At 47.2% G+C, this 25,246-nt stretch overlaps 2 protein-coding genes across 4 annotated transcripts in view; both read right to left on the bottom strand.

Annotated features, from left to right (window-relative positions):
- On the bottom strand, nt 1–20,553 carry LOC137803304 (protein PALS1-like). Of its 2 annotated transcripts, XM_068601611.1 has the most exons (18): nt 20,368–20,553; nt 14,785–14,867; nt 8,619–8,902; nt 7,234–7,411; nt 6,515–6,615; nt 5,467–5,574; nt 4,286–4,363; nt 4,033–4,173; nt 3,586–3,747; nt 3,054–3,131; nt 2,762–2,945; nt 2,606–2,677; nt 2,299–2,370; nt 1,808–1,975; nt 1,629–1,718; nt 1,127–1,239; nt 878–988; nt 1–756 (listed from the first exon to the last, which is right to left on the bottom strand). In XM_068601611.1, the coding sequence occupies exons 3-18, from the start codon at nt 8,796–8,798 to the stop codon at nt 580–582; spliced, it is 2,013 nt and encodes a 670-aa protein (XP_068457712.1). In that variant the 5' UTR covers nt 8,799–8,902; nt 14,785–14,867; nt 20,368–20,553; the 3' UTR covers nt 1–579. The 2 variants fall into 2 exon arrangements, with proteins under 2 accessions (XP_068457712.1, XP_068457711.1); XM_068601610.1 differs by lacking the exon at nt 14,785–14,867.
- Nucleotides 20,554–21,629: 1,076 nt separating this feature from the next.
- LOC137803297 (gephyrin-like) overlaps nt 21,630–25,246 on the bottom strand; it is a 23,604-nt gene continuing 19,987 nt past the window's right edge. For both annotated transcript variants that reach the window (XM_068601601.1, XM_068601602.1), the window contains one exon: nt 21,630–24,847. The gene's annotated coding sequence lies outside the window, so the exon portion shown is untranslated. The remainder of the gene's footprint in view (nt 24,848–25,246) is intronic.

Genomic DNA, 25,246 nt, shown 5'->3' with positions numbered 1-25,246 from the left:
TTGTCATGAGAATAAAGCTGGAATTACAAGAAAAGGCACATTTCAACTACACATCAATACTTCTAAGATCATAACTGCGGCAGAAAAGAAGACGCAGTGTCAGATGAACCAACACACTAATCTGCACGCTTCCATCAAACATACAGCAGAACAATAACTACGTGCTCTCTGGAATATTAGGACTTTGTACTAATATTTATCCCCAAATATGAAGGATTCTTGTCAAATGAAAATTCAATTTCATTTGCTGATGATGGAAGAAGATTATGACTTTTGCTCATCGGCTGGACTTTTTTCTTGTGAAATTAGAAATTGATCTCAAAATATTGGACCTTTTCTCCACTATCATAAGAATATATTTGTTTTAGCTTTATATCCAAATATTAAGACACTGTATTGTAAATATTGTGATGATTCCCCATAAAACTACAACTTCATCTCATGTCGTTACAACTACCACCAGACTTCTCCTGGCGCTCGGCGTCCGGCCGGACCGCAAGAGACCTGCACGCCGCCGTGACGCTCTGTGACTGCTGTGTGTGTGTGTGTGAGAGTGTGTGTGTGTGAGAGTGTGTGTTCTCAGCGCAGCCAGGAGCAGGGCACCCACTGGGGTTCAGTGTCCAGCTTGTTGATGAGTCGCAGCAGCTCGTTGAAGGCTTTGTCCTGGTCCGAGTTCACGATGACGGCGTCAAACAGGTGACCGCAGCTCTGCTCCATCTCCCTGGCCTTCTCTATGATGTCACGCAGCTCATCAGGCTGTCCCACACACACACACACACACACACACACACACACACACACACACACACACACACACAGGTGAGGCAAACAGAGACGTAAACGCGGGTGTTGTGTATCAGAGTACATGAATGAATACCTTGGGGTTCTTGCTGTCTTTAGCCAATAGGGCTCTGAGTCTTTCCTGGGAGGGCGGAGCTATGAAGATGATGTAAGGCTTCAAGTCAGAACTCCTGAGCACCTTGAGAGCCTGCACACACACAAACACACACAAACACACACATCCGTGAGGATTCAACCACACCCCTTTTAGTCAGTGTGTGTGTGTGTGTGTGTGTTCACTCACCTGTGTGTGTGTGTGTGTGTGTGTGTGTGTGTGTTCACTCACCTGTGTGTGCAGACAGAGCACACAGATCTTTCCAGTGTTGATGACCTGTCTCACTGAGTCCGAGCTGGTCCCGTACAGGTTCTTCTCAAAGTCCCCGGACTCTATCAGCTTCCCTGGGGACAGAACCAGAGGGAGCGTCAGACCTGCTGGGGTCGTGTCCTCTTGTTGTGACGAGGACGGGACGTCCATGGAGGTTACACACCCTCCACAGCGTGACGCTCGTCACCTGTCATGGTGGGACTTTTCATTTGCTCAATCCAGCCCGAAAATTATACTGTTTCTCTCTAGTAGACCTGGACAAGAGGACCTGGACCAGAGGACCTGGACTAGAGGACCTGGACAAGAGGACCTAAACAAGAAGACCTGAACAAGAAGACCTAAACAAGAAGACCTAGACTAGAGGACCTGAATTGAGCCCCCTGGAGAGATCTGGAGCTCCAGGGTGAATGAATGTCATAATAATTCATCTCCATTCAGAGTATCGAGCCACATGACAGCGTACCTGCTGACAGTTCTGCCTCAAAGGTCTGACGAGACACAAAGTGGTAATCTCGACCACTCAGCTCGCAATCCCGACGGCTCCGCGTGGTGTCTACACACACACACACACACACACACACACACATTAGTATATCCACAAACGCATGAGAGCATGTACTGCACAGTGTGTGTCGGCCGTACGGGGAACGGCTCCAGCGAAGCGTTCTGGTTGACTGTTGAGCAGTCTCTGTCTCAGCTCCACCTGCCCGCAGCCGGTTGGACCAATCAGGGCGATCGGACGCTTCCTATTGGCCGGCTGGTGGTACAGAGCCATCTCCTCGTAGGTGAGAATCTCCTCGTTGTCAACGTCTGGGCAAATGGACAGGAAGAACTTCATGAGACAGTTATCACGGGGTCCAGAGGGAGGAAGAAGAGCTAGAGGCAGACTCCATCACACGACGTGACGGATGCAAGATGACCTGATCAAGTCAGCAGCGAACAGGGGATGTTATTTTATTTTGAAAAACAGTCCAGATAAATCAGTCTACGCCTCAGCCCCTCATCGTTTCCTGTTAACCTGATAAGCCGTTGTAGACATCCATTCATGCCCAATTCAATCTTACAATATTCAATACATCCACAGCTGGTCATCCATTACTACATTAGAGCCTGAGAGAGACAGGAAGTCTTACCATCGGTCCTGTGGATGTTGTACAGCAGCTTCTTTCTCTTCCTCTTGTTCTTCTTTGCGCACCACAGCTTCCCTGTAAACAAGCATTCACACACACTTTTGAGCCAAAAGAAACACATTTTCTTTACTGAGGCGATTACCTGAGTTTGAGTTTGTGAATGTATGAATGTGTAGTGTTGGGAAATGGTTTCCTGTTTGGTAGCTAAGTGGAGGACTGGGCACCAACAAGTGGACCAGGTATTTCCTGTGATCCTCTGGACACTAAACCAGTCACTGAATAAGAGAGAGTGTGCAGTACTGTGACGGACCAGACTTCTCCGGCTCCTTGTCTTCTTCTATGGTCTGTTTCATGGCTTCTCTCTGCTGCTGGAAACTCTTCCCTGAGGAGGAAAAGAGAACATGAGTAGCTTCACATGCTCTTATAAAATAAACAAGACAACAACAACTCGGGCAGAAGCAGGTACCTGGCACCAGGCCGGCGAGCGGCTGGTTGTCCTCGTCTCCGTCCCTGTACGCCTGCCACCAGTTGGGGTCCGACTGGCTGATGATGTGGAGGATATCTCCCTTCTGGAAGGACAGGCCCAGCTCTCTGCACGGCACGTAGGGGTCATCTGATGGGTCGTAGTCGAAATGGGCCTTCACGTGGACCTGCAGCAGTGAGGCAGACGGCCGGGGACAAGAAGTCAAGACGCTTTCACTTCTGTCGCCCTTTAAAAGCTGCTCATGTCGAGCACTCGGTGTTCACGACTCACTCACCACCGACTCTTTGACGGGAGGAGGTTTGCTCTGAATGCTGGGAATGAGCACGAAGGTCAGCAGGCCGTGCATGTCCGCCTGTCACACACACACACACACACACACACACACACACACACACACACACACACACACACACACACACACACACACACACACACACACACACACACACACACACACACACACACACACACAGCATTTTACATTGAACCTTTCAACAAATACTGCTCCATGTCATGAAAGCAGCAGAGAATACTGCCATCGCCACAAAGGAAACTATTCCACAAATAATCATCTGGACACAACGCAGTGGGATGGAGGAAGATTGAGTGAACATTTAGAGACATGTAAAGATAACATAACTACTGAAAGTGAAAACACTTCTTTAACCTTGGAGAAAGGAGAACCGCACAACAAAGTCCAGTAAAAGATGTGTCTGAGTAACAGTGTTCATTCTCCAGACTCATTCTTCCATGAATCTCTGTGCTCGCACCGCGTGGAGCTCCAGGAACTGTGTGGATGAACCTACCAGTATGTCAAAGACCTGGTTGACATCTTTCCCTCTGATCTCGATGCTGTTGATCTCCAGTATCTCATCTCCTTCTGACAGGAGTCCACTCCGCTCAGCTGCTCCGCCTCGAACGATGCGGCTGATCACTACACTGTCCATCTCGTTGCGGACAGTCGCCCCCTACAGACACACAGTGGGGTGACACTTAGTTATTCACAGCATATCAGGGAGTGTGCATTGACTCCAGGGAAGAAACAGCTGGTACTTTACAGAAGAGGATCAGAGACGTGACTGAAATAAATCACAGGATCTGTTCACCGGGAGCAAACCGAACAAGGCAGAAGATTCAGAAAGTATTTGTTATCTCAGTTACACGACTGGGTTTAGTGTGGAAAGATGATTTCATTGAGTGCAGTTGAAGCAACAACAGCCCCCAGCAGTGGAGGTCAGGAGGTCAGCTCTTACCAGCGGTACGTCCTGAGCCTTCTCGATGCGAACGATCTTCACCGTCTCTCCTCCCCACTGGGTCAGCGTCTCTCCCTCGGAGGGCAGCGGCTCGGGCTGCATCTCCGTCTCCGCTATGCTGTCATGGGCCAGGAGCAATGACTGCACACACACACACACACACACACACACACACACACACACACACCTCAGCGACAGGCCTGGAGCAAGCGTTGTCTGGCGTCGCTGCTGATGAAGCGCTGCGTGTCTCTACCTGGATGTGTGTGTCTGACAGCAGGCTGTGCAGCTCCAGACCTTCTTTGTTCTGACTCGACTGGATCAGACTCCTGGTCTGGAAATCGTAGAGACAAAACACACCGTTGGCATCATTACGAACATACTTTATTGGCATGTTATCAACGTAGAACGTGCAGGTTTTCATGAAGATAACAGTGAAGAACGATGCTTTTGATGCTAAATGCGACAGGACCCATCTACGCTCTGAATGATAGATGTGCTGCTCTCTCAGAGAAACAAGCTCGTCAGTGTTTCACCTAAATGTGCTCTCTCACAATGTGCTGCTGAAACACACACCTTTCCTCACATCGATGGACGTCAGTATACCTGTCATTTGAAAGAACAGTCGATCCTCATGAGTGACTGCGGTTAAAGCACGAGGCTGCAGGGCCGCGTGCACTCGCAGGAATACAGAAACAAAAAGACGAGAGAATGAAGACGACATCGCCAAAACAAAAGTCTCAGGGGGGTGGAGCTCCAAACGTCAAAATAAACCATTTCAAAGGAAACTATTGTTCAGAGCTGTTGGTGAATGAAGCCGATCGTTTTCAAAGGATGTGAAAATCATTTCAATATGGGCAGCGATGAAGAAATAGATCCAATCTGCAGCTAATATGAAGTCCAGCTAACAGGAGAAAATTAAAATATATTATGTTGGTTTGTTCTCGTCACTTGGCTATCGGCGACACAGGCGCGTGTCTCTGGCAGTGCCGTGTGGAGAAGCCTTCACTCGACCGGGTTCTCTTGGACCCGTGAGGTCTGGTCGTCCCCGTGAGGAGCGCGAACAGCAGAGTGACAACATGGCCGCCCGGCCGGCGCCGGCCCGCTCCTTCTGATGAATCATCCCGTCTGAACTAAAAGTGACCACGACAGCATTCAGGATGAACAGGCTGTTGTTTTAAAATGTGATCGCAACATAAAAGACTTGGCTGACAAGAGTGTGTGTGTGTGTGTGTGTGTGTGTGTGTGTGTACACACAGCTCTAATTGATGCTGAACAGAGCAGCTCTGTCTCCAACCTCGTTATTACAGGATACACTCGCTGACCTGGACTGTGTGTGTGTCTGTGTCTGTGTGTGTGTGTGTCTGCATGTGTGTGTGTGTGTGTGTGTGTGTGAGAGAGCTTTCTGTCTGATCAGAATTGATGGCGGTGCCGTACCTCCATGGCCAGCTGCAGAGCCTGCTGGGTGTGCGGGTATGGAGGAGAGGGCCGGTGCATGCTGGTGGCCACGGCATTGTGGATCTTCAGCGCCGACTGGAAGTCCGACTGAAGGAGAACAAAAACACACGAGGCCGTGGTCACATGGTTTAAAAGGGAAATCAAAGTGTCAGTGTACATCACAGCGTTTCAGTTCATATACCCTTTTGACTTTGGACCTTCTAAAAAAACCTTCTTTTGTTGGTTTTGAGGCTCTAGTGGACCTCCTGCTGCTCATGAAGAGAGTCAGACGTGAGGAACCAAACCATAAAGTCACATTTTATGCCTCGTGCATTATTCCACGTCACGAACATTTCCACAACGACGCGGCACGAAGGCGAGCGCGGTGGAAACGCACAAAGTGAATCTCATTGGTGAGAAAACACACAGCAAAGAAAAATAAACCAATGAAAACAACTTGTTGAAAGAAGAGGACTTTGTACAACATTTGTTTAATGTTTCCTTTGGCGTGGTTGTAAGTGAAGAAGTGTGTCTGGATGTGCACTGTAGTGATTACAATAGCAGAAGAGAAGAAAATGGCAGATGAGGCGCTTTACTCCCTTATCTTGTGTTTGATTTCATTTAACTTGGGCATAGAGATGTAAAACATTAGATCTCTAAAGCACAAACTTAACCCACTTAACCACAGGCAGGAAACAAAACTGAAACTAGGTCCCTTCACTTGCAATGTGAGTAAAATCTTGACATAAGCCTCGTGGAACTTGTCCCTGCAGCCACAAAGGACCATCCAGAGCTTCCTGACGCTTCACACAACGATCCGGGACCAACACTGAATTATTTGTTACCGCGGGGCATAAAAACATCCAATTCAAGTCATATTTAAAACAAAAGAGATCCGTGGACTCTGTTCCACAAAGACTTGGCTCGTGTGTGTCCTCCCCCTCCCTCAATACCACTGTACAGATCATGGCCGCTCCGTCTTTGTGGAGCTTCTGTACGTCATGAAATGACTCGATCACCCATCAAACCTCCAGCTGCATCACGGTACCTTGTTCAGCAGCGAGTACACCAGCTCCACGTCGCTCTGACTCTGCTGGTCCGACAGGCAGCCACGGACCTGCTTCAGAGACAGCAGCAGCTCCTCCAACTCTGCACACACACACACACACACACACACACACACACACACACACACAGAGTTGACTTTTACACAGCGTTCTACACAAAAGAAAAGACGACAATCAGCTCAATATTACAGATTCTCTGTGGCAGCTGCTGCCATGGCTCCAGACTAGTGTGTGTGTGTGTGTGTGTGTGTGTGTGTGAGGCTGCATCTCATTTCTAAGTCAAGACCTCAGATTGTGTGTTCCTGTTTGTGTGACGGTGTGTCCACACCACCAACTGAAACACACTTTTAATTAAGTCGCCCTGAAGAGCCTCTTGTGTCTTCTCTCCCTCCCGGAGGAATTCTACTCCAGCAGCAGAAAGTCTTCCTTACATTCCTCTTCCTCACAGGCAGTGTTTTCTCTCTCCATCTCTTTGCTCCACCCTCCAGTGCACCTTGTTTGCCTCGATGGAGGTTTTCTCTGGTGCAGACGCAGTGTTGCTGATGTAAATGATGTATTCCTTGTGATGTAATACTGTATCCTCACCCTTTCACTTTCACATTTAAATGAGCTTCAAGGTTTTAGCACTCTTCTCACCTCTACTTCTTCATCCATAATCTGTCATTCTCCTCTAAGTGTGTGTGTGTGTGTGTGTGTGTACCCAGCAGTGCGTGTGTGTGCTGGCTGCCGAGCGGCGGCTGCTGTGGCGTGTGAGCGTCCTGCAGGAATGTGGGGTTGTCGATGCCGATGTGTGGATGCTGGGAGAGCTTCCGCAGTCTGAGCGAGGCGTTCAGGTCCAGCTGCCGGCCCTCCTCCTCTCTGCGGCGCCGCAGGTCCTCCTGACGCACGACAGACACACAAACAGCACAGAGGGAAACGCAAAGGCGGTCACTTCTCTGTTCACAGTTTACATCGCGCTTTGCAAATGATGATTCTATTAATTGGTTATCTAACTTTATACAAAAGTGCCCAAAATCAGAATGACTGAACTTCATCAACCTCATTTAAAAACAGAGGAACCATGAATCTGTACTCGATGCTTTAATCATTTGTCACACATTTAAAGTGAAGATGCAGATCTGTTGTTTTGTACATTATACGATGGAGGCCTTAAAGCAACCAGCCAACACCAGAAAGAACTTTCTGTTCCTTCAGAAACGAGGCGGCGGCGTCTTTTAGCTTTTGCTGCTTCATCAATCTAAAACTGCAGACCAAAGCACGATATAAAGTAATCCAACGCAACATTGTCTGTGCAGATGTTCACTGTGTGAGGCTTCAGGTGGGCGGGTTCCTGAGTGGACCCATGTCCGTCACGCAGCCGCGAAGAGGACGCCTGAGTGTGCAGACTGCACAGCCTTTGTGTTCCCGGCTGCACAAAACATGCTGAAGTGAAGGTCAGCAGAGTCTTTTGTCATGTGTGCAGATAAAGATGGGCGTCCACGAGGCTCAGCTACTGGTCGAGGTTACGGGAAATCTAGGAAGCCGCTTCACCCAAACAAGCTACCAAAAGTCAGGATGAAGATCGCTCGACTGAAACTTCCTAGATGATCATTTTATGTGAGCTGTGAGTCTCCAAACGTCTCGTTCTTTCTCCTTTCCATGTTTACAGGTGTGCATGGAACAAATGCCCCTTTTGGTCCACTGCACAGACCGGTAGTCACAGAGAGGATCATTATTCATGGTATAAACTTTTGTGGTAGTTCACTTTCTTACAATTCATCATGTCCGTTAGCTGTATCATGTGTTTTGTTTGTTATTCCTGAACAGCAGCGTAACTAAAGCCAGTTATTTTATAATGAAATGAGCAGACCAGTGAAGTACAAGGCAACTTAGAGTTGTACTTTAGAGCATCATCTGAGTGAAGGTGGTTTCACCACTAGTTAGCTAGTTAGCTAGTTAGCTAGTTAGCGCGTGAGGTCCGCCACCGCAGAGACTGACTGATACTGGTCAGCACAGTCTGTGACTTCTACTCTGTTTGTCTGTTCCCTTTCCAGGTGTGCAGTCCTGTTGTCCTTAAATGCACATTGTGTGTGTGTCTGTGTGTACCTGGTGTTGTCGTATCCTCTCCAGCTGTGCGGACCGGCGGACTGGCAGCGTTCGACTGCCCAGCTCTCCTGGACAGTCGACGGCCATCTCCCGGTGCTGCTGTCCTCCCCTCAGTTCTTCATCTCCTCCTCCTCCTCCTCCCTCCTCGACGACATAGCCGTTCAGATGGGAGGTCGTCATCCCTCGGAGTGGGCGTGTGTGGGTTGTGGGTCCGTTACGGCATGTGTATCTGGACACCGGGCGGCTCTAGGAGGGCAGCTCGGTAAACAGGGCGGCCATGACACCTTCACCATGCGGAGAGAGCAGGAAACTGAGTCATTGATCTGGTGAGCGACAGTCAGCTGCACAACACGAGGTTTCCTTCTGTCCAGCAGGCCGTGGCCGTCACACCATCAGACCCAGGCCTCATGACCGGTGACCGCCAGGTATCCATTTACCCAGCAGGTAAACAGACTGGTGTGACTGGTCAAACAGACCGAACACACGACTGACTGCTGGACTGACTCAGACTCTGATACTTAACTAACAGCTGCATCGCCTGACTAACTGGTAAATACTACAATCACTCCAATGTGGCTCTTTTCTGTGATTCTGGCCGTTGGCAGCAGAGATCAGGGAACACGAGCGAGCCGACGGACAGACAGCCGACCGGAGACGAGACGACAGCTTGGCCTAAAGCTGTGTTTCTCAGCTGGTCTGGACCCACCACCACCCTAATGACAAGCCACGACCCCGATGGAGGAACATTCTCAACATCTCATAACATAATAGTCACATGGGAATAAATAAATATCAGTGTCCTCCTTTAAAAGGATTTACATGTTGGCGCCATGCTGATGAATCACTTTAAAAAACGTCCTCGTCTGTGAGCGAGTGACCAACGTCCCCTTGGTATCAAGCCACAGAAAGAATGAAAACAAAAAGAAACACAGAAAAACATGGCCAGTTTTATTTTGAAAACAGACCGGATACATCCGTCTGTGCGTCTGAGCCTCTTACTCTTGACACATGTCAGAGGCTACGTGAGAACGTTGCCCCAAAAATAAAACTTAAATGTACATTTCAAGTCTGCCGGAGTTCTGGATTAAAATCCAGACAGAATAGACTCAAATCGCCAAAAAGCTCTGAAAACCAGCAAGAAACATCCAAACCATGAGTTTGAATACAGATGGCGAGGAATAGTGTACAAGTCAGTGGGTCAGTGGTTTCTGAACTTTAGCTTTTAGAGTCAATTTAACGTGTTCTGTGCAGCAGAGCGGCCGGCTGCTGATGGAGGAAGGCCCAACGCTGTGGACCCACAGGGATCACCCCACACACCGCTGAAAACATGGAGGGACACTGCGCGTCATAAAAGTCCCTTTAAAATAAAATCATAGGACTTATAAAAATGTATATATATTCCAAGCAAAGGTCCTTGACCCATTACAAACGGACAACCCACCAGTTGAGAAGCACTGGTCTGAAATGTTCCAGCAAAACGTTTATCGTTGTTCACACGTCTCTGCACAACCCGATGAGTGTCATGTAAATACAGGACTGTGACACAATTACACAAGTACAGCCCTGAAAATCAACAAAGGGACAATTTAGATTAAAAAAAGAGACGTAATCTGCTGCATCAGATTAGCATGAGGAAACAACCACGCAGGTGAGGCCTTGATCTGGCTCCAGCCGTTGCTGGACTCTGGTCGGTCCACAGAGGGACGCTCACATGGCAGGAGAGCAACGAGGATCAGATTCTGATGGAGATGACCGAGCATGTGCAGCTTTGGTGGAACGCCTCGGCTTCATGCAACTCTTACTATGAGCGGACGCAGCTGAGCTTCAGGGCCACGGACCTCCTTCATTAGGGATAAATGTGTTTATTCTTTTGCTTCTACCAGTTCGTACATCCTCCACCCACAGGAGCTCTTTCACTCATTTCATTCATGACGGCTAAATCCACAATCGAAGCGTGTCAACGTTCAGATCAACTACACACTGGTGGCCAGCCTGCCAGTTCATGCAGCTTCCACTGGTTTCTCCAGTCACTGGCTGTGTCCTCACTGGTTTCTGAAGTCACTGGGTGAGACCAGCACCTGGTCCACACAGCAGCTGGTCACTGGTTTCCTAACAGAGATTCAACCCAAAGTCACCTTCTCTCCACCGCGGTTGCTTTTCTCTCTCTACAGTAGTTCAGAGACAACAACATCCTCACCGCCCCGCACACAACCATGACAACGGCTTTGTCAGCAGCCGGGTGGTCCCCCCGCCACACACACACACACACACGGCAGTGAAGAGTGGATGGAGCAGGGAGGGGGATAAACAGGTGAGACGGATGGATGCCTTATCTTTCCCTGACACAATAACAACAGCATGTGATATGCTATCTCTTACCCGCAGGATACACACACACACACACACACACACACACACACACACACACACACACACACACACACACACACACACACACACACACACACACACACACACACACACACACACACACACGACAGAGGTCCCATGATGCAGCAGTGAGGAATGCCAGGCAGTCCTGGGAACAGAATTCCACTGATGGGGGATGGGTGTGTGTGTGTGTGTGTGTGTGTGTGTGTGTGTGTGTGTGTGTGTGATAAAAACACTCCTGACTCCTGGCCCGGTCACCCGGTTGGCTGAGGCGGCGGCTGTGGGACACGAGGTGAAATCTAAATGAAGTCAGCGTCATCGCACGCCGTCGTGTACGAGAGGGTTTAGACATTTGGTTTGTTAAATTATCCGTTCGTCATACGTTTCCATGCAGTCCATCTTCAGCAGACATGCACCGTGACAGACGTCAGAATAACCAACACATCAGTGTTTCCAGCTCTTCTCTGGACGCCTCCGGTCCTGCAGACAGGTATGTGAATCCCAGCAGGAGACAGCAATGAAGCGACTGGACAATCCTCGAGGAAGCAGAGTCCACCGTCATATTGCTTTCACTAAAAGGACAGATTATCAGCCCTTTATTAAAATGAGACTTAGCTCAGTCCGTTTCCCGTGTCCCATCAGAGTTGTTTTTAATAAATAAAAAACAACATTTGGATTGTCCAACTAGATATTAAAGTCTGTCTCTGAAACGCTCTCCACACTTCTCAGTCTGAAAACATCAGGTTTACATGGAGGTCATATATTTTACAACCTCAGTCTCCAGAACAGGTTTGAACAGAAGTTATAAAGCATAGACTTGACTTCAGGACATGGAGCTCATGCTACAATACTCTCCTCCGTTCGTTGTTTAATGTGATTCAACGCGCGTCACGACAGTCGCTGTGAAAACATACGTGGCAATAAAAGGTTCTGATTGTTAAACACAACCCGTATTCCTACTAAAACCTAAGTGTTATATTCAAAGTACAATTTAAAACACTCATATTACACATAATTGTATTTTTCTTTTATATTCATAAGGCGTGTGTGTATGAGTGACATCACAACCTTAACGCCAAATTAATTCCAATACTTGTTTTTATTGTATGTATTTGTTCAGCAAAGTCTTGGGAAAAAAAAGTATATCAGTGAAGAAATCACTTTGTAAAGATATTTTGATGGTAACTATGAACATCCAGCATGATATGAGCCAGATTCCCCAAAAAGCCTCCTGGAGCGGTGAATAAGACACCTTTATGGAAAGATTAGGACCTAAAGAATCAGAACCTGCAACAAAAATCCTAATAAAACAAAGACTTGTCCTGTTAGGAAGGAGTTTCAGTCAAAAAACTGTGTCGTTTGGTTAAAAAAATGGAAAAATTACTTATTTTAAGCCAAAAGATCGTCTGAATCGGGCATGCTGGGACTTAAAATGGGAGCGGGAGGATTTTCACGCACGGTTTCCAAAAGGTTGAACAGACCAATAGTTCAAAATGAAGAGGAGCATTCATCAAGAACAATGCTGCGGTGCCGCTGACCCGGTCCTAACATCATGGGCTCAGCCACAAATCCTTGAATGAGGCTTCTGTCTGAGCGCCAGAGATGGAGGCCTGAAGGTCTCTGAAGCTCAGACATCAGGTAGGTCAGAGCAGCTCCTCCGTGAACAACCCATACGAAGCTGCTCACGTCGCCGTGAGGGGATTGAACACACGGCAGGGACGAAAATCAGGCGGTTGAAACTCATTCAGAAGCAAGGAAAACAAAGGACTGGACGCCACCCTGGTGGATCAGGAGCTACAAAGAGCCTGGAGAAGTGACGGCGAGCACAAGAACAGGACGTGGAGCGTTACCACGCTCAGCTGCTGGGCAGCATCGAACGACCATCAGCTTCAGGGAGCCGAGATCAGCTCCAGTGCTCCTCTGGCCTCAAGCCAGCTTCCATTTGAACACTAAAACATAAGTAAATCAGAGGATAAGCAGCTGTGAAACATTGGTTTGCAGTGAAGATGTCTTGCGTCAGAGCGCTGAAGTCTATTAAAACAACCCTATTGGCTCAAACCCCACTCTCTCATGAACACTTTTCACTTTGCTCACCACAGCTCTTGCAGCCCGCGTACGCATGGTGTTTGACGTACAGCGCCTCACTCTCACCCTGAGATATCAGTTTGTTGCCCTTTACTGATTGACGTTATTGCATAGGTGCTAAAACATATATAGAGATATGTATAGAGATATAGATCAGGGCTCCAGGCCGCGACCACATGGTCGCATTTTACGCCTGAAGTTAGACACAGTGAGAGTACATTTTCATCTACTAGTGCATGCACGACCAGTAAATTTGCTGTGTTTTTTAATTTTGTTATTAAATATTTATTATTATTTAACAACTTTTTTTTGGCCAGGCTGTGTGTGTGTGTGTGTGTCTGTGTGTGTGTGTGTCAGTCATAACCTCCCCTTTATTGAAGTTCAACAAAGATCCTTTAAGCTGAACTGCCTGGTGAAACATCATTAAAATGTTCCTAAAGTCCAGCCATTGTAGAGGACGCAGGCTTGTGGTCATTTTCGGCAGGTTGCGTGGTTGCAAATTGCTCACATTGCAGAAATGTGCGCTCAGAAAAAAGAAAAAAAACTGCTCAGTGCTGAAAGAAGTAGAGGAAACATTGGTGGCGGCGTTCAGCTGTAAACCATGGGGAAACACTGCTCCTGGTGAACAAAGTGAGTCTGGAGCCCTGTAGGTAGATATGTAATGTTTCTGCAGTTACTAAACAGTACATTAACATACGTGTGTGTTTAATGTGCACAGGGCACTGCTCGTGTACAGAATGCACTAACAGGCTCTTTCCATGACGTGTCGTCGCAGTAGAAGCCCAGGTGTGATGAATAACAACGACGCTGCATTCCACTTAGACGTGACGCTGTGAGGTTGGCAGCCGGATGGAGCAAAGAGAAAGCAGACTGCAGGGTAGCAGGACTAAAATATCAAATATGTTTTGACGAACGTTTCATCCTCATGAGCTTGGTGACGTCAGCTCAGGTGAGCCCCTCCTACCTGAACGGTCTGCAGAGCCTCCTTCACTTCACGCAACGTCTTCAAGAAGCCTCGGCTGCACTGACAGACTAAGCACACAGGCATGTCCTCCCTCCTCGGCCTCCATGGACCGTGATACTGTGCAAGGCAGTAGGAGGGTTCATGGCCGAGTCCATCCAGTTATGATGTCATCAGCCGCTACCTCAGTAACCGGGTCAACACAAATGACATTAACATGACAAAGACACGCCTCAGTTACACTCAGCCTGTGGTCCGCTGTCCACCTTGCACTCGCTCTTAAATTCAGAGACAATCCCATTAAAGCTGAGAAAGAAAAAGCATCCGACCGGCTGCACCGAACACTTCTTTACATAAAGTGGCGACATCCAAATATTGAGGTTGATTATGGCACTTTCCTTGTAGGTGGACTAAGACCTTTTGTCTGCATTGATAAAGCTGGTACTTCAAACTAATTCCTGGTAGTTTAGTAGTTCTGGAGGCCTTCTCTGAAGCAGGCGGCACCGTCCGCCTCCATAAATGAAGCCAGTTATCAAGCAGGCGCCTAACATGTCTTATATTTGTCCCACTCAGAGCCGGCTCAGTGAAATACTTCATGTCTCATGACGTGGAACGCCAGCAGAAACGGATCCCTGACCTACTTAGAGTGGTGATCCGCACATTGTGACAGGAGCTACTGGTGAGTGTGCTGTAGATGTTGGGAGAAAGGACCAGTTTGGTTTCCTCTACCTGATGAAGACCTGCGACCTCCTACTGGACCCTCAGACCAGACACCAGTGAAGTAGGACTCTGTTGGTGCGTCTGCTGGACTCCTAAAGAAACACACCGCGGGTTGATTAGCTCCAACCCAACAGGACGACCCCCACACACACACACACCATCTGCTGCCACAGCTTACCCCCTGGTGTGCATGTATGAATGTGTGTATGCATGTGTGTCCTTACACAAAAAGCTCTTTGATGGGAGGGTTGGGGACACGGCAAGATATCTTCTGGCTGTCATTTGGCTGCCATTTGGGCTGGAGTCGTGGACAAAGATACACATTTTCTTTGAAATAATTTACTTCCCAGATTTGTGAGACACTCTCTGTTCATGCAAACTAAAAACACAGGTGTGACAGGGAGGCGATCAGGGTCACCCAGAAGTACAACCATGGTTCTACTCCACGTCGTGCGACCTCTAACCTCTGAGGCTGACGGTGTGACAGCTCTGGGAAACAGCGATCAGAACTGTTTTCTGCTCCATTCAATGACATAAAAGTCCTCAAAACCAAACGGAGACAAAAGGCTGAGCGCGGTGGCCAACAGCTCTGTTTTATTTCACAAGCTGCCATAGAAGAATAAGAAAAACCACGTGTGGAATCACACCACTCAGGAAATGAGCTGCTCCACCGTGCGCCTCAATAACCGCTCCGTCAGAGCGGTGAAGGGCAACCCGAGTGTCTCCAGGAGATTTAGTGCTCTGGTTAAGAGGCCAATATGAGAATCACCGACAGTTAAAATACCACCACAACTTCTCGCTTTACATTACAAAGCATTTTTGAAATAGTTGCCTGAGATACATGTCATAGTATCAACTCAACAAGAGCACTTTGGTTTGAACAGTAAACTAAGACGTGGACCCGATGATAAGGTTCGTCAGATTGTTGATCGCTGAGGAAACTCGTCTGACGTCATGACCTCAAGCCGTTCAGGCAGGAATCTAGCCCCACGCTGAACGCGTCATGGGCAACTAATACGGGGTTAAAATGAGGCTCAATCCGTACAATGTCTGATCAGTTCAAGAGTGTGTTTAGTACGAGCTGCAGCTCTTAAAACAACCAACAATATGCGACAAAGAGTGAGCTGAGCAGTCAGTGTGTGAACTGTGAATGTCACTGAGAGCAGAAGCAGAGCCGCCTCTTATCTACACACACACACACACACACACACACACACACACACACACACACACACACACACACACACACACACACACACACACACAGCTGTACCACTCTGTACCAGACAAAGAGCCAAACTGCAGGAGAGACACGAGCTGGGTTTTATTAAAATACTGAAAGGAATTTATGAAGCGCTGAATTCGGGGAAAACTTTATGTAGATAGATTTCGATAAACCTTCGCCAACGTTTTGAATAACATTTGACATACTTTTAGCTGGGAACGTTTGGCACTATGAAGTAATGGGTCATAAATATGAATGGAAACACTATTCAAGGGGAAATGACCATGAGGTTGTTCTTTAATAATGTACTGAAAGTCAGGCTGAGCAGTTTCTGAAGACGACTCCACCACCAAACCCCTGGTTCCTGCTGGCTGAGGCCAGATCACTGACTGACAGCCTGAAGCTGCTCACAAATGCCCAACAGCACACCAGGACGAGAGAGGGAATGGAGAGAGAGAGAGAGAAAAGAGAAAAGGAATGGAGAGCGAGAGAGAGAGAGAGAGAGAGAGAGAGAGAGAAAGAGAGAGAGAGAGAGAGAGAGAGCGAGAGGGAATGGAGAGAGAGAGAGAGAAAAGAGAAAAGGAATGGAGAGCGAGAGAAAGGGAATGGAGAGAAAGAGAGAGAAAGGGAATGGAGAGAGAGAGAGAGATAGAGAGAGAGAGGGATGAGAGAGAGAGGGATGGAGAGAGAGAGGGATGGAGAGAGAAAGAGGGATGGAGAGAGAGAGAGAGAGATGGAGAGAGAGAGAGGGATGGAGGGAGAGAGAGAGGGATGAGAGAGAGAGGGATGGAGAGAGAGAAAGAGGGATGGAGAGAGAGAAAGAGGGATGGAGAGAGAGAGAGATGGAGAGAGAGAGAGGGATGGAGAGAGAGAGAGGGATGGAGAGAGAGAGGGATGGAGGGAGAGAGAGAGGGATGGAGGGAGAGAGAGAGGGATGAATGGAGAGAGAGAGGGATGGAGGGAGCATTCCAGAGAACAGAGGACTTGTGTATTGTGCTGGCTTGTGGCCCAGTGTGCCCATCCTCACCTCGCAGCGTCTCTAGCTCACAGTGGGTTTACAGAAAAGTCAGCATCGCCATAGCAATGGAACCTCGTACCCCCCCCCCCCCCTCTCACACTCACACACACAGTGTTGTTTTGTTTTTCTTCAGGTAACCCAGTGTCTGCAGTAGTGACCTGTAACCTGTTTGTGATTCCTGCTCTGAGGAAGATGCAAGGCATTCTGGACCCTAGACCAACAATTATTAAAGCCAGGGTAACACACACACACACACACACACACACACACACACACACACCTAAAGAGGTTAGTTCAGAGCAGCTTCACTGTGGGTCCTACGCGGTACACTACACACACCTGGAGCTCAGCTGACGGCCTGAAGAGGAGCTGCCTGGACAGTTAGACATTCCTGCTATGAATCAGACGTACCCATCAACAAAACTAAAGATTATTTCCACTTCCATAACTTTCAACTGTCAATAAGTAGGATGAATTATTGACTGGTGAAAAATAATTCTTATCTGCTGATGAAAGCAACAGGAAATAACATCGGGTGGGAATTACCAGAGGCCTCAAGATACAATGTCACCACAATACCATGTCACCACAATACAATGTCACCACAATACAATGTCACCACAATACCATGTCACCACAATGTCACCACAATACAATGTCACCACAATACAATGTCACCACAATACCATGTCACCACAATGTCACCACAATACAATGTCACCACAATACCATGTCACCACAATACCATGTCACCACAATACCATGTCACCACAATACCATGTCACCACAATACCATGTCACCACAATACAATGTCACCACAATACAATGTCACCACAATACCATGTCACCACAATACCATGTCACCACAATACCATGTCACCACAATACCATGTCACCACAATACAATGTCACCACAATACCATGTCACCACAATACAATGTCACCACAATACCATGTCACCACAATACCATGTCACCACAATACCATGTCACCACAATACCATGTCACCACAATACCATGTCACCACAATATCACCACAATACAATGTCACCACAATACCATGTCACCACAATACCATGTCACCACAATACAATGTCACCACAATACCATGTCACCACAATACCATGTCACCACAATACCATGTCACCACAATATCACCACAATACAATGTCACCACAATACAATGTCACCACAATACCATGTCACCACAATATCACCACAATACAATGTCACCACAATACCATGTCACCACAATACCATGTCACCACAATACAATGTCACCACAATACAATGTCACCACAATATCATCACAATACAATGTCACCACAATACAATGTCACCACAATACAATGTCACCACAATACCATGTCACCACAATACCATGTCACCACAATACAATGTCACCACAATATCATCACAATACGATATCATCACAATACGATATAAACACAATACGATATCATCATTTTACCCAAGTCACGATCCCTAAGTCACAATATGATATCATCACGATACCCAAATCGTGATACATTATTGCGATAATGCAATAGATTTTGCATTTTATCAAACACTGCTATACAATGCAATGTGTTACCCATTTGCAAACTATGCAGTTTGATAACATCTGTAATAATACATTGGAACTCCAGGTACACTTCAGTATTTCTTTTAAAGTGAGTCACTGAGGCTCCAGTTCAAACGTGTGAGTAACCTATCAACCGCTCACACATGCTACTGTGTAACAACCAAAACCTCACCTTTTTGGTCACCCTCCACACACAGTCCTCATGCTGCGGCATACAACAGAAGCAACACACACTCATACTGGAACCAAAACACATTACGTAACAGGCACTATCAATTTAAATACAGTCTAAATGCGTTTGTTCTCCATACTTGTGGCTAAGAGTGTAACTGATCTCGTCTTGCACACTTCAGCTGAGTAAGACAAACACACTGCCTCTCATCTCAGACAAGAGAGGCTATCAGCTGTCACAACAACATTGGTTGTTTAAGTTTACAGGTGAGCTTCCCCCAAAACACACCACCTCACCTGGCTACAAGGCAGCGAGACCACGGCGATGTTGTCTCACCAACATTGCCCACAGATCATCAACCCCACGGGACAGCCGCAGGCCGCCAGCATGACGCAGCTGGAGACCATTCACCACTTCAGTGTTCACGACAGCGCCCTGGGACTACGTCATGAGGTCACGTGTTTACCTTTCTCCTGCACGGCCTTTACATCTGCGTCTATATGTATTCAAACCTGTGTGCTCCTTGTTTGCGTTGCAGGCTAAATATTTGTGTCAGAGAAACACAACATAGGCTTTTCCCACCAGCATCATGGAGCTACTTTAAAAAATAAAACAGACTCCAACTTTGCAATGGTGTAACACGTCTAAACCCGGGCAGTTTGAAATCAGATGAAAACAGAGGGAAACATAAAGAAGAAGTTAGATTAATGCAGCTTCTAGTGGCATGCGGTGTTGAGTTGGCACACACTGCTGTCCGAGAAGGTTGCTCATGTAAACATTACATCCTTGTTCTCAACGTGCAGGTACTCAGCAGGTAAATCACCAGAGTTTCCCATTGAATAGGTGCATTTTCAGGTCCTTGTTGTTTTGTCACCGCCTGCTAGAGTTGACACCGACATTGTATCGCAGGCAGTAACTAACAAGTTATCTCTGACACAACTCAGGAGAGTCACGCCAACACGTCACGAGAGGTGTAGCATCGAGACCCGCTGTAAGGCGACTGCAGCGCCGGGTGAAACACTACGGTGTCCCCAGATGACCACACTGGTACTAGCTAGTTAACAGGTACTAGCTAGTTAACAGGTACTAGCTAGTTAACGGGTACTAGCTCGTTAACGGGTACTAGCTCGTTAACAGGTACTAGCTAGTTAACGGGCACGACGGGTCAGCGTCTCTCTGACGAGGCGGAGTGACAGCTAGCTAAAGAGAACCGACTGCTCCGGAGCCACTATCACAGTATCACAGTATCACAGTAACACAGTATCACAGTATCACAGTATCACAGTAACACAGTATCACAGTATCGCAGTAACACAGTATCACAGTATCACGGTAACTCTCAAGCAGCGGAGCTGTTGCTTCATTATATTCAGCTCGCCAGGAGAAACACTTCATTTCCTTCGTCTAAAGCTTTGGCGCCATATTAGCGACCAGCCGCGCTCACAAAACTCCTCACAGTGTTTAGCGAGTGAGGGCAACTTTATCGTTATCAGGCTAAAGCTCGCGGCTAACTCGCTAGCTCGCCGCTTCCTGCAGCACCTGTTGATAACAAAGCGACTCCAGACGCGACCGAAACCGCTTCCACACTCACTCTGTCCCGCAGCCCTCGCGTCCTCCTTCCGCTGCCGCGTCCGACGGATACTTCGTGTTTCAGAGGTAGTTTCTTTCCTACCAGTCGGGGGTCTGGTTCTATTTTTCTATTCAGTTTCACTCCGAACAGACTCGTCGCTCGTTTTTCGGACACAGCAGCAAACCTCACCCTCCTCCTCCTCCTCTTCCTCCTCACTGACTGTCATTTCCAGCTCCAGACAGGGGGCGGGGCCCACATACCAACGACGATATGAAACGCTGACGCTGATTGGATACCGCGATGAAGTGAATGTTGTTGAAACCAATCAGACGCGTTGCTGCATCAGGCGGAGTGCAGCTCGTGAACGCCACAGTACAATTATTACTATTGACTCGTTAATATCAAACAAGTCAAAACTTACCATAAACACAACAACTGCCAAATCACTCGTTTACATTAGTTCCAAAGAACAGTTTTGAATTGCATTCAAATCTTTTTGAATATTTAAATTGATAGTTTTTACCTGCTGTTCAGCTCATACGCACATATATGTGCAACAATACTTCCATGTTACTGCCGAGATGATGCATGTCTTTAGACCCAAATACTCCCGACTGGAAAATCAGCTGACTAGGTACATGTGGAGGCTACACTGTAGTTGGAGATAAAGGGTGTTTGAAATGTTTTAATATTAAATATATAGTATAATATTCTCAATAGGCCTATACTGTTCTGGTTGTCCATACTGGGATCTGATCACAAGGTTGAGCGATCAAACCAGAAATAGTTATATAGAGTTCTATATAAATACATACTGAAAACCTTACGGGCTTTCTTTACATCTGTACTGAAGTTTCTTTCAAAAAATATCTCCTAAATACATCCGATTCTACATTACTCAAAGAAAGCAACAGTAACACAAGTAGGCTCATAAAGAAAACACCATTTTGTTTTCAGAAGAAGCAAAGTAGGCCTATTGAGATTAAACCATTGGCCTCTATGTGAACCTTGGAGGGACATCTACACGTTCACGTTGCGTTTGTATGATGGAATAATAATATATTAAGATATTTCTTACAACCCGTTGTTACATTTCTTGCTTGAAGTTGTATCCCAGCCATCTGCAGTCATGAAGACAAAACACCTGTAGATGTGAAACACCTGCATGACTGAAGCGTTGCACAGCTTCATGACTGAAACAAGTATAATTATTTCATTATACAATATTGTAATTATAATCACAGATAATAAGGGGAACAAAACAAACTTTCCGCAAAGAGAAGTACAGAATAATCAGGATTATTTTTATTAATTCATCTTCAGTTTCAATAATATCATTACAGAAAAAAACATCCTTTTCATTATATTTATACAGTAGTAGTAGAATGCTGTGTCATTGCTTCATTACAAGTGCTGGTCATAGTTTATAGTGTGTGCAGTGTGACACTGAGTTCAGTCCAGTGTTACGAATCACTCAGTACAAAGGCAGTTTAACAAGAACCTGCTTCTTCTTACTCAAATGGATCTATCTGGGTTTGACTGGTCCTCCTTGGGCAGGTGGCAGGACGTGCTCGGATGCTGCGTTCATGTCAGGGCGGGCCAATCGTAAATATGAGCTGCCGATACATAAACGCGGATTGTTTTAATATGGCATTTTTTATTTATTTTTTTTAATTTAGATGTGGTCCTTTGACTGGAATATTGACCGCCTTCATTGTTAAAAAGTCACCCTGTTCTTCCACTTTCTCTGACGTGACATGAACCCAGCATGAGCCGCTGATAAATATATGGTGCATTTGAGGTAACTGGGAAGTTTCTGACATCTGAGCGAGAGGAATTAATGAGAAGACAGAGTTGGTACCAGAGCCTGGACTTTGAAAAAAAACCTCTTACTTTCGCACCAGCGATCGGGTCGAGAGCTGCCACAAAATGTGACATTTAGTCAGGTCAGAAGCCCCGCCCAGGTGCTGCACCCTGTCTCACGCCAGGAATGAGACCTGCCCAAAGAGAAAGACACGCCCCTCCTCCCTTTATGGGCATGCAAGTGTGAAGAAGGAGGAGGGGGAGGAAGAAAGGTAGATGGAGAGGAGAGGAGGGGGAGGGACGAGGGGAGGGGTGGAGGAAGACTGCGTCGGCCTATCAGGAGAGGAGGGTCAAAGCTCAGACGTCCTGCCCCGAGCTGCACCGAGGTCATGGAGGAGCGAGAGGAGACCAGCGGCAGCAACCGACCTCTGGGAACAACATTAACTGTCCTGCTCAGTACCATTCAAGTCAAACGAGTACCAGTTTGTGTGCACCTTCATTCCAACATGACCCGAATGCAGCATTAGACCTTTGACCACGTGGGTTTGTTTGGTACTGATCACACTGATAGGAAGAATCAGAGTTAAGTAAGGTATGGTGCGCATTGGTGAATGCTTGGGACTCACAGATTGCATATGATGCATTTGAACGGTCCTTGGTAATAGGTAAACAATTTAGTGTTTAATCAGCAGGATACAGCAGCCGGCCGGCCTACTACTTTGTTAATGCTAATAGTAAACTTAGCTTTCACTGTGGGCTAAATATCAAACCAGCGTTTCTTCCAGTGATGCTCAGACTATGTACAGTACGTTGAGAGAGAAGCAGTCAAATTATTTTGTCCCTTTTACAGCCTTGAACTGCGTTTGATTCTTTTGACGAGCACCTGAAACACTGTCGTGGTAGAAACACACCGATCGTGTAGTTTACGAGCACCTGAACGCGACACCCTGCTTTTCAGACGATGTCGGGTTGGAGTTTTCTCTGAGTGGGGGGGGGGGGGGGGGATGTCACAACTCACTCAAGCGGCTTGAAAAAAACAGATGGAGGCGTCTGATTGGCCGAACAGAGGCCGGCCTATGAGACCAGCGGTCAACAAGGAATACTAATCAATCTTTGGCTACCTAAAGTAAAATCTGATCATATTTTACATGTTTCGTACCGTCAACAATTCACACGGAAAGATGCGAGCCAACGGTTGATTGTGCGTGTAAATACGTCGTCTCCCTCCGGGCCACACGGCTCCAGTCGTATGCAAACTGCAGCGCTGTAGTTTACTGTCACATACACCGCCCTGCTGCCCCGTAATCCTCACAGGAGCACCATGTGTACAATGATCCGTGGCTTAAAGCAGTCCAACAAATGCAGTGCAACCAATGATCGCTAAAAACTACAGTGCCCAGCTTATAGAAATGTTTTGTACGTTTTTGATTGCCGCTTCTCCAGACGTGCACGCACTTTCCAAAGAGATGAAACGATTGATTTATCAACATGACCCCTCGTGTCTGCGCACTAAGTGCTGGTCAGCTGAGAAACAGACTGGAAACCAGAGGGACTTGAGCCCAATCCTCACAAATCAACTGCATCGGTCGTTTCATGGGAGTTCGTTGACAACGAGACAACGTGGATTTATCGCGCCAACGGTGGTAAAAAAATAAATGCAAATATCACATTTAGCGAAGAGCGTTTCAAATCCCGTCCTGTAGTTTTGTGGCGTTGTAGTAATAATATTAACGGCTGTAGTAGTAATGTGATTTCAGAGGTTTTCTCCCCGACTGCACGTCATAAAAGCCATTTTCATATTGTTTATGTTCATAAAGGATGTCGATGACTCCAGAGGGACCAGAGAGGATTCACTCGTCCTCACAGCCTCAGCACCTCCATGGCTTTCATTGAGAGTCATGACTGGTCTGTCCCTGTGTGGTTGAACAACGTTGTATCTGGAACCCCCAAAGAAATGTAAACAAATATCCTTACTTTTTTTCCTCCATTTTTTTTGGCAAAAACAAGTCATATTTACTGTACTGGCACAAACTATATGAGCAGCTTCATACAAAGAAACGGTGTCTTCCTAAGCCTTTAGTTCATATCTCTGTACTGATGTCAGTGTGTTCCAGGGAGAGATGAAGTAAGACTGCACAGAGGGAGAGAGCAGGGGTCCCATGTCTGGGCAGAGGATGCCACAGCAGAACAGAAGGAGAACAATAGCGAAAGAAGGGGGAGAGAAAAAGGATATTAGGTGGAGAGGAGAGGAGGAGAAAGTCTCTATATCTCTATATCTACCAGGGAAAATATCAAACGCACAAAGCAAATGAACAGGAGAGAAGAGGGCAATGATTACTACTAAGATGAGAATATTCAATCAGAACCATGATAATAATAATAATAATAATAATAAATAGAATATTAATTAAGAATATCAATAGTCATTATCATCAGGATAATAATAATATTACAGAATAAATCTTGTATTTTATATGTATATTTTTTCACATTTTTTTTCTCCATTGAAATACAGTGATCTCCTCAGAGCAGACCAATGAGGTTTCAGCCTCCGCTGGCTTCCGATTGGCTGTTGCATATGACATCACAGCTAATGGCGACCAGGTAGACATGCATCACTTCCTGCCCCCGCCCGTTTCCTGTCCAGACAGGAAGTCCTGGCACTGCCATGGTAATCGGTAGCGAGTGACATTGAAGTCTGGGGAGAAAGTATTTGGGTGTTACAGTTGGACGTGTCCTCGTGTCCCTGTGTCCCCGTGTCCCCGTGTCCCGTGTGCCTGTGTCCCTGTGTGCCCGTGTCCCCGTGTCCCTGTGTCCCCGTGTCCCCGTGTGCCCGTGTCCCCGTGTCCCCGTGTCCCCGTGTCCCGTGTGCCCGTGTCCCCGTGTCCCCGTGTGCCAGTGTCCCCGTGTGCCCGTGTCTCCGTGTGCCTGTGTCCCCGTGTCCCGTGTGCCTGTGTCCCTGTGTCCCGTGTGCCTGTGTCCCTGTGTCCCGTGTGCCTGTGTCCCTGTGTGCCCGTGTCCCCGTGTCCCTGTGTGCCCGTGTCCCCGTGTGTCCGTGTCCCTGTGTCCCCGTGTCCCTGTGTGCCCGTGTCCCTGT

Source organism: Clinocottus analis, unplaced genomic scaffold (genome assembly GCF_023055335.1).
Source record: "Clinocottus analis isolate CAN_PGR_092001 unplaced genomic scaffold, fCliAna1.0.p SCAF_52, whole genome shotgun sequence".
In the NCBI taxonomy this organism is placed as follows: Eukaryota; Metazoa; Chordata; class Actinopteri; order Perciformes; family Cottidae; genus Clinocottus; species Clinocottus analis.
Note: the sequence above shows the minus strand (reverse complement) of the source record. Positions and strands in the feature narration are given on the sequence as shown.